General features: G+C 38.1%; 1 protein-coding gene across 1 annotated transcript; it reads right to left on the bottom strand.

Moving 5' to 3' along the window:
- Window positions 1-2,372: 2,372 nt before the first annotated feature.
- On the bottom strand, window positions 2,373-10,025 carry LOC124289714 (aarF domain-containing protein kinase 1-like). The gene is given in 11 exon segments (XM_046726344.1): window positions 2,373-2,915; window positions 3,337-3,516; window positions 3,518-3,535; window positions 4,266-4,409; window positions 5,287-5,403; window positions 6,284-6,442; window positions 6,875-7,033; window positions 7,459-7,662; window positions 8,013-8,096; window positions 9,544-9,710; window positions 9,962-10,025. Coding segments are annotated over 10 exon segments (1,560 nt in total). The 5' UTR covers window positions 9,685-9,710; window positions 9,962-10,025; the 3' UTR covers window positions 2,373-2,561.
- Between the last annotated feature and the right edge of the window lie 61 nt (window positions 10,026-10,086).

The following is a 10,086-nucleotide window of genomic DNA, read 5'->3' as shown; positions in this document are numbered from 1 at the left end:
GTACATAAAAATGCCACAGTTCCTACTTGTTTTGGGAAGCGAAAGACTTTGACCAATTTCGTCCCACAAGTGCTCCACGGGGGATACATGTGGCGACTGTGCTGGCCAGTGAATAACCTGGATGTGTTGCTGGGCCAGATACTGCATGGAAAGTCTTGTTGTGTGTGCCCGTGCGTTGTCCTGTTGAAAAATAAGGACATTTTGGTGGTGATTGAAGACAGCTACGATGGGATTCTGAAGAATCTGCTCACGGTAATAAAGGGCATAAACTCTCCCTTGACAGACATGAAGGCAGTCCTGTGATTGTAATTTATTCCACCCCAGACCATGACACTCCCACCACCCAAAGGTCTGTCTGAACCACACACTCATCAGCATAACGTTCACCACATCTACGCCAAACACGTAATCGGCCGTCAGCATTACGTAGATGAAGACGTGACTCGTCAGTGACTACCACACCATGCCATTGTTGTAACCTTTACTGAAAATGCCTGCCAGCCCATTGTATACGCTCATTACGGAGTCTGTCAGTCAGAATTGGTCCAACGTAAGGACGTCGAGCATGGAGCCCTGTAGCGTGCAGACGGCGTCGCATGGAGTCAACGCTGATGACCCCCACGTCAACCTTGAACTAGTGCAGCAGTCCTGGCAGTCGGCAGTGTTCCATCACTGATATGGACAAGGTCAATATGGCGATCCTGATGGAGCGTTGTAACACGTTGTTGCCAAGGTCATTGCAGGTCACGGGTGCTGCCTGTCTACTGATGTCGTCTATGAAGCCTAACGATGGTGGAGTGGCCAAGTCCAAGTTGTCGAGCAATATCCCTGCTGCTGGTGCCAACCTGAATCATGCCTAGTGCACGTTCTCTTTCGTGAGGTGTTAACCTCGGCATCTCTGTCCTTGTTTCACAATCGTTAGTGAAGCAATGAGAATCGGTTCTCATACACCTGCTTTTAATGTCACAGTCTGTATGATTTCAGAATGAAATTCGCGCTTTTTTCATGGCGTGGCTACATGTTGATGCATTTTGGAATTAAGAGTCATACTGCCGACAGGAATTTGTTTCTAAAGCATTTTTTCAATTTGACATGCTCTTCGACTTCATGTTAGTTATATTCATTGATCATTGTCATGATGAAATCCATCTTGATGAAAATATGGACAATTTTAGACTGGTGCGTTTTCAATGATGTTCAGTATATTTAGAGTCAAACAGAACCGACCAGCAGGCACACTACTGATGACGCTAACTCATCTTGAAATGTTTTTAAAGACAAGATCTGGTACTGAAACATTTGATATTTTATAGTCTTGACTTAACTTTCATCACCCCCTGATGAGCTACTCTTTATGTTTGTCATACAGATGTTACCAATGAAGGTAGGCACAAGAAAACTAGAATTAAAGTTGAGATTGGGGTAAAATCAATTCATTGAAGATTCCCATTACCGGTATCATTTAAGGAACTAATGCAAAGTATTTGTAAATTATATAAAAATCTATGAAGATAAAATCAATTTTGACCTAAGATCCAAATTTCTTCAACAACTGAGCCATTTAACTTGAATTTGAGGTCCTGGTTGCCATCTGTTACTGCCTGTATGACATTCACTGAAGTACCCCAAAGACATTTTCCACATGAGTACCCTACAAACTGAATTAGTAGCCATACCATAAACAGTGATATCCTGGTGAACTAAATAGAAGAGGGAAAATAACATCTTGATAACAGCTTCTTTTGTATGTAGACCTGACTGCAGCATAAACCTTTCAATAAGGTTTCTCGATTCAAACTGCTCAGATCTTCCCTCAACAGCATATATTGGTAAAAACAAGGTTGGGCAAGTCATGCTGAAAATCTTCCTGTCGGTTTCTAAGTATGACAGTACCATATCAACAACATGGTAAACGTTTAAGATCTCCAGAACTTCAACTTTTTCTTCCACATCAAGCGTACTGGCCATGATATACCTGAAAACCTTTCAACTCAACCCACTGTCACTCACTAATGCCCAAAGTCCTTCACTTATAAAACTTATCTTTCTCTGTATGGCAAACTCAACAATTACATTAAAGATTATTAACACTTTATACATGCATAAAACAGCTTACAGGAATCAATGGGTAGAAAAATCAACATTCATTTCAGAACCATGTAAGTCACAAAATGTTGCAAAAATCTTCCTGAGATGTTTTGAAATAATAAAATCTGCATGGTCATGAACATTGAAAACAACACTGGTTAGCTCAATTTGACAATTTTTCATGATTTCCATTCTTTCTCTTTATTAACCATTCAAACAATAATGACTTATACTAATGTATGCCGATTTTAACATGGATGCTAACCAGATCTCCACAGACATATCCACTTCACTTCACTCCACTTCGTATCACATGCTAACCAGATCTCCACAGACATATCCACTTCACTTCACTCCACTCCGTATCACAGAATGGCATAGAATAATGAAAAGAAGTTGAAATTCATAAATCAATCCAATCTGTAAAGAATATGGAGGTTCTCTTGTAACACTCATTCCCGGACACTGTTTCGCTAAGAATATAAAGGTTTCTTCCTGAGGAAATAGAGTCCAAGAGATGAACTGACACACCACAAGTAAAACTCATAGAGTGATATCCTGAAAAGCTGCCATTGTTCTTTACTTCTTGCTCGAAGACGACAAGTCCATGTCTTGCATGTCTTTATACGATGACGAGCAAGACCTCGAATACAGCACTTTGACATGTTGATGAACGAGGTAGCATTCGCACGAGTCTGTAGTGAGGTCTCAATACCACGAAGGACATCATTGGTCTTTAATATGAGCAACATCTGTCTTGGTATTTTGTTCAATATTACTGTTATTTCATACAGGTACTTGGCCACATCACCCTTGATATCGTCTCCCTGAAATGAAATTGAAATTATAACAGAATACAGAAACACAGTGAAACAATTAAAGTTCTGACTTAGCCATATCAAATTTGAGTGTCTTGAAAAATTATTGGTAGTTAACGGTAGCCATTAGGTGTTGGAAGTCCTAAAACAGTAGAATCCCCTTTCAGCACACTACTCAGATAGGATTAATACATTTCACAAAATGAGTGAGTGAGTTGAGTTTTACGCCACACTCAGCAATATTCCAGCTAACTTCACAAAATGAGCTAAGCATTCTTGTCTGCGCCAAATGTTCAGGTTGTTGTTCTGACAGATTCAGAACTAATCACCAATGTCAGTGGATTTGTTCTTGTACCCTAGTGATAATTTCAGACACATTTATTCAACAGAAAAAAGCAATGTGAAAGAATATTGCCAGACAGCTTTCTACCTCTTGGTCTGTGAATGCATGCTTAGCCATGCCTGACGAGACAGCCTTCCATGACCGAGCTGTCAACATACAGGCAAACAAGCCATACATATCCCCACAGTTCAAGGCATGAGCATATTTCTTGATGCCTTCCAAGTCTGCACTGATGAGTGACATCCACAACTTTGAATAGTTCACTCGGGAAGTCATCACTCAGAGTCTGCAATACAAGACAGGATACAATATCAAACACACTAACCTCTAGGCATCTTTATAAGCACCTCCAAATAAGTCAGTGTGTATTTAAGACTCTTGACAGAAAAGTCAGCCCATATACATACTGTACTAACTATTGATGGTTTTACTGTAAATGACCGGATTAAGTAAAAGTAACTGAGGCAGACTGAAAGTAGTTTCTGCATCGATTATATGTTTTCAGATAAGGTATCATACATAGAGATTATTACACTAGCAAGTATATCAAATGACTTAGTGTGAAATTTGGTATTGCCCTAAGTTTGCAAAAGTTTCATACAAGTCATATGACACACTTGCTTTTTTATTATCCATTTTATTCATGTACATTTGTGCAGTAAAACATGGTAAGCAAGGGTAACGGCCCTCTTCACTGACGTCACGTTCAATAGTTCAATGACGTCACGATCAACAAAATACAGATACAATGGTTGCTGGGCAAAAGTGATATGCGCACATGTGGACATATGAGATATATGACACTAGTTATGCTTTGAAATATGGGTAATAAACATTAATATGCTATGTTTAATTCTGCATACTGACCAGGACTGCCGGAAATTTGATTATCATGCAAAAAACTATTCAAGTTCAACCCCAAACTGAAAACACTTTGTATTTCAAGACACAAAACACAGATAAACATCATATAATCTAGGTAGAAGCCAGGTACATATATTGGATTTGGAAGTTACCTGGTACAAGCCATGGTCCAACAGAATGATGTTGGTTCCTTTCTTTGTCTTGTGTACAAAGACATTGCCAGGGTGAGGGTCACAGTGCACGTAGCCCCGCACAAATATCATCTCACTGTACAACTTCCCAAGCTTCTGGCTCACCTAAGGAAACACAACAAATCAGTCAGCTTATTAGTCAGCTACAGAGGAACTGAAGAAAATGTGAATCTGACAGTATGCTCACAACCCAAGTCCCTGACTGTCTACAGGATACTGCTTGGAATATTGTAAATACTTCGAAACAGTTAATCAGGGAAGTGTCTGTTTGTGTTGAATTAACCCTTCAATCACCAATATCTGTGAAATACAAGAGTAGACTGTAACTACTTGAGTAAGAAGTACTAAGGACCAAGACTGATATGTAGGCAACAATCGCACAACATCATGGTACAATAACATGCCATAAACAGTCACTGAGCCCGAACCATCGATCAGTATAGTCACCTCTCAGGACTAGCAGAAGTTGCTTGGGAACAACTCTTACCCAGAATACCCACAGGCTAATTTGTGAAGTACAGTTACCAGTGAAATTCCATCGACCGATGAATAATAAATACGGAGTTATGTATTATACAATATATGGACATTCCACAGAGTAATCAAAGAATGCAGGTTTTCTACACTAACAAACATTTACTGTATATTTACATCAATGTCTAGGCAGACGTATTTCAAAGAAGTGAATCATGGATCTAATTTCATTTCACCATGTTCTCAAGACAGTACTCTAGAAAGGACAAACCATACACATTTTTACTGATTCTTTATTGAAGCGAGAAATATGCTTACATTGGCCTAATCAGTTTAAAGTCAGGGCAATCTGTAATCAAGGTGTCAGTATTTGTTCATGATAACTGAAGGGAGATAATCAAGACTTTCTCCTTAACCATGTTTTCGTCGTGTTGGATACAACTGAGTCTATTCTAAATCATCCAATGGTGTTATAAAGATTTTGAACAATAACACTTTTTCACCATACCTCATTGACAGAGATGTTATGCTGTTTCATATATTCCCTGTCATCCACTTTGCCCCCCTCACAAAACTCCATTGTGAGAACCCTTTCTGAAGACAACTTCCAGTATACTTTTGGCACCTGCAACACAACATGCATATGTAACTAAAGCAGCTTGTAATGCAAAACTGATTATTTTAGACTGCATTTTTTATTGTCCTAGTTTTTTTTCAAAATTTATCATGATTCATAACTGGACCCATTTGCCACAAACTCTGTTATGAGGCTAGTTCAAATGACAATCCAATCAAATTGGACAGTTCTATGAAAATAGCAGCAATATGACCATTATTTGGCTTACCTTGTTGCAAGTCTCTTCAAACAAAACTCAGAAGACTTACTTCAATCAGTCTTACAATCACAATTTTGAATGTGAATCTGCCAATACAGTTTGACTAAAACTGAGCGGGATGTTAGACAACACATTTCTATAATCTATGCTGGTATTGTGTACTGATGAGGTAGTTTGATTGGATGTTGAATTCAAGGTCTTGAAAGAGAGAATTTGGCACTAACCTGGTGACAAAAGAATTGGAGAAGGTACTTTCAAAAGGAGGAGATTTGGAGATTTCATACACAGGATAATAAGGACATAACAGACATACAGAGTGTGACACTGATGTGTTGCTGTTCTCTTGACATCAACCAAGCTTTGAAGTTTGGAATAAAAGTAATCATCATCACACTTGCCATAAACAAGTATCGATCTGATACTTCATTGGCTTTCAGTTTACTTTTCCAACAATCAACTTACCAAGTCTGAAGGCCAAACATGCATCCTCCCAGTTATGTCCTACTTTAATAATTCATAATTCCTTTAATCATATATGTACATGGTGTATATGGTAAGTTGGTGACGTGACAGTAAGTCTGATAGCAATACTCAAGGCTTTTTCTTAATTATAGCTGGATCCAACAGGTCATAATCTACATCACCACCAACTGATGCTCTCAAACTCACTTTGAGAAAGTCAAGTTTCTTGAACATTTCAGATGCTCTTTCACAGTTCTTTCCTTCATTGAGAAAGTCAAGCTCAAGGGGCAGATTTTTCTTTGTTTCATCAGACAACCAGGTGTACTGGAAGTTAGGGAATACCCATGCAACTGCATTCAGCAGGAACTGCAAAAGGATATGTATGCTCGACAATATAAAATGAATAGTATCATTATGACAGAATAGAATATGTTTGACAAATTATATGACATCAACTAACGTAATGCAAACATTCAGAATGAAGAAACACATAAATTAGGCTAATACATACACAGTTGTGAATGAAAGCAATCCCGGAGAAATAGACAGTTTTCAAAATTATTGGCGGTCCCTGGGTCCAAGAGATTTGCTGCTGTTGTTTTCTTAACCTAGGGACCTTCTTTATTGTATTTTTAACATAAGGAAATCAGACTTTTATGCTTCTTAGCAAACAACATTTAAACTACATAGTCTACTGACACCATCAATCTATTTTTATGACATTAGGATAAGACTTAAATCCTTCATTTCAAGTTCTGATCTATGATGATTATATTTCAATCATGAATGATTACAAACCTCCATGGTCTTCATGTCAACATAAGAGTGAGATTTGACAGTTGGATGTTGCACTTTCACAGCTACAACTGTTCCGTCCTTCAAGTACTCCTTATGTACTTGTGCCAATGAGGCTGCACCCAATGGATCCGGGCTAAAGTCAGTGAACATAGCATCTACCTACAAAACAGGTTGACACTACCATGACATAAACCAAAAGACATTGTTGAACTCATATCTTATCAGATATTGTGGTGCTGACAACTTCAACAAATCAAGACCAAAACAAGATTTTGCATTATATGCTGCATAATTCTTTTCAAATTATTCCTTTAAACAGGCGGTGTTTGAAGGAGAGAACTAGTCCAGCTAGACAATCAAGACATTCTGCATCACTTGTTTAGTCCTTATCAACTTCAACTGCCATACCCTTTCTCTAACAGTTAGCATACATACATCAACTTGATGTAAAATCATAAGAATTCTATCTCTAATATTTCAGTGTATCTTGAAAATTATTTGGGACCTTTTCATCCTAGCTAAGGAAAAGTAATGCCAAAGTTCATAAAATCATCTTTTCAGTTTAGGCAATGATATCATTATACCTTTTGACCAAGATCTTGCTCTATGACTTTGTAAAGATCCTGTAGTTTTGATTCAGGTGCCTTGTCATGGAGAACCTTCATGGTATCAACATATTCTTTTGGCAGCAAGTACTCTAGAGAACCGACATGCTGCCCAACTTTGATGAACACTCCACCATTAGCACAACACATCTCCCTTAACCGTAAAGCTGACCGCAAATGTACCTGAAGAAAATAGTACAAAGAGACTGAAGCCAACCTTTGTAAGTTAAAGTAATAAGGCAACCACAAGTTCCTAAACATCGCGACAAATTAACACAATTTAGAGAAAAGAACGAGGCAGTGGAGTAGCTAAAGGATGAAGCCAAAAGGCCCAGTTTGATTTCCAACATGGGAACAATATGTGAGGACCATCCCCTTGTGACACTGCTGCAATGTTTCAAAAGCAGTGTAAAAGCCTAGTCACACACACACAGAGAGCTGAATAGCAGTCCCTATAAAAACAAGTACAGTATAACATGTGTATTACTGACTGAACTTAGGTATAACGAAATAATACTTTCAGATTTACAAACCATGGATGCTTTTTTACGGTAATCCGGGTCATTTTCATGCAGATTTTTGTAGGTTATTTTGTAGTCAACAGCCACCCTAAAAGCCTGAAAAAAGAACATGTACACTTGTACATAATGAATGATCATCTGAAAATGTTCATTTAATCTTCAACATACAATTTTATTATGTTCAACCATTCATAACATTAATCCTGAGGTAGAAAATAAGTGACTTGTCATAAAGATGCAATAAAAATGGCATTTTGATCAAGCAAAGTACACAATATACATGTCAAATAATGCATTTTGGTGTACCTCAATATGTATAATATTATAAATTGGGTGTTGCCTTAGTGCAATGTTTGACACATATGTTTTTCCGGCAGCACTGGTAATATATCACAATAACTGCAATGTTACCCACTTGTTTGAAGCCAGTTACAATTTATTCTATTACAATCAAGTCAGGTGTGCTAACAATTGGCAATACTAAAATGAAAATCAATTCAAATTAAAGTTTTCACAGGAATATTCTTGGCACATACAGTATGTGCAGGAACCCTCAAATGCTTCACACACGCATGCACGCACGCACACACACACACATCTGTGCACATGTTGTGTATTGGTCATTCCGTTTGCCGAATGCGTGCTATCGTGAATACAGCTTGCCCATTGCATGAAATGGACAGTGGTGTGTATGAGTTTAAAAATCTTATTTACAGAAGCTAAAATGACAAAGTTGTTTTATCCATTCATCAAATTATTTTACAAAGATACTACTATCATAAAAGAGAAATATAATATGACATGAAAATGATATGCACCAAAAATATATATATGATCAACCATTATGGGCAGTTGCACAGATTGGGTGTAACGTGTGTGTGTGTGTGTGTGTGCGCGGGCTTGCGTGCGTGTGTGTGTGCGTGTGCGTGGAGTGATAGGAGTGATAGATCGAATAATCAATCAGTCTCGTTTGCATCAGCAATTATTGAAGCTCTCTGGAGTCAATACACATAAAAAAGAACATGTTAAACTTTAACAAGTATGGTTTTAGTGTTATGTTTGTCAAATCAAGAAATAACATCTGATGCAGTTTCTTGACTGATAAAACTGCACTTTAAACAATTTAACTTAACAACTATGTTACGTAATATTCATCAATGGTCTTAAAACTAGGACATAACACTTCTGTCTTTGCCAAATTGCTTGCATTGCAGTACAACAAAATGCCAAAAAATCTTAGGTCTACCATCATTTTGTGGGTTTGTTTTAAATTGCTGAAAAGGTATATATACAAAATTCTTAATTATCACGGAATTACAGACTGAATTGTAATATTTACTTAGGTTTCTCATTATTCCAAGCCTTCTTCTATTTTGAATGCACACAGTAACCAATAATATTCCAACATTTCACAATCGACTGTTAGGGAAAACTAGTAGTTAATAGCATGACAAACATCCCAGGTTATTCATATCATTGCGTTCTTGTGTGAAAACAGATTGACGGTTTAGATAATAAATGAGAAAATGCCACCTTGACTTACAGCGTATGCTGCTCTGCCAAACCTGACGGCGCCGATCGACGACACATCCCAATAATTTTGCTGGAGGAATACACCTGTACCAACGACTGCTGTTCCAACAAGGCCATACTTGATGAAGGACCTTACTCTTTGTCCTGTCATCACTAGGCCTTCTACGTGTGGGTGAACTGCATACAAATCAAAATCAGGTTGGTGAGGTTACAAAGTCGGGTTTCATAAGCCTGTTGTACGTCGTCTGCTAGGCTGATTGGGCCGTGCTGCAGGTAAGGATACAGTTCTCTGATAAAAATGTATATTTATCGCATCAGTGGGGAACTGGGAACACATCCGATTTATCGTATCAATGTTATGTCAGTACGTTCTGACATCAGTGTTATATAGGTTAGATTATGTTACAATGTCCAGGATTTTCACCTACCGAGTAGGTCGTCACTTCTTCTCTACCTAGTGGACGCGCATCGGAAACAGGTGCGCTGGAGTATACTAGGTTTTGTCTCAACCGTATCTTGAAAATCATTACAGCGCGTGCTACCTCAACTAAAT

Source organism: Haliotis rubra, unplaced genomic scaffold (assembly GCF_003918875.1).
Source record: "Haliotis rubra isolate DU_JTF1 unplaced genomic scaffold, ASM391887v1 Scf447, whole genome shotgun sequence".
Classification (NCBI taxonomy): Eukaryota; Metazoa; Mollusca; class Gastropoda; order Lepetellida; family Haliotidae; genus Haliotis; species Haliotis rubra.
The sequence above is the reverse complement of the archived record's forward strand: the minus strand, read 5'-3'. Positions and strand labels throughout refer to the sequence as shown.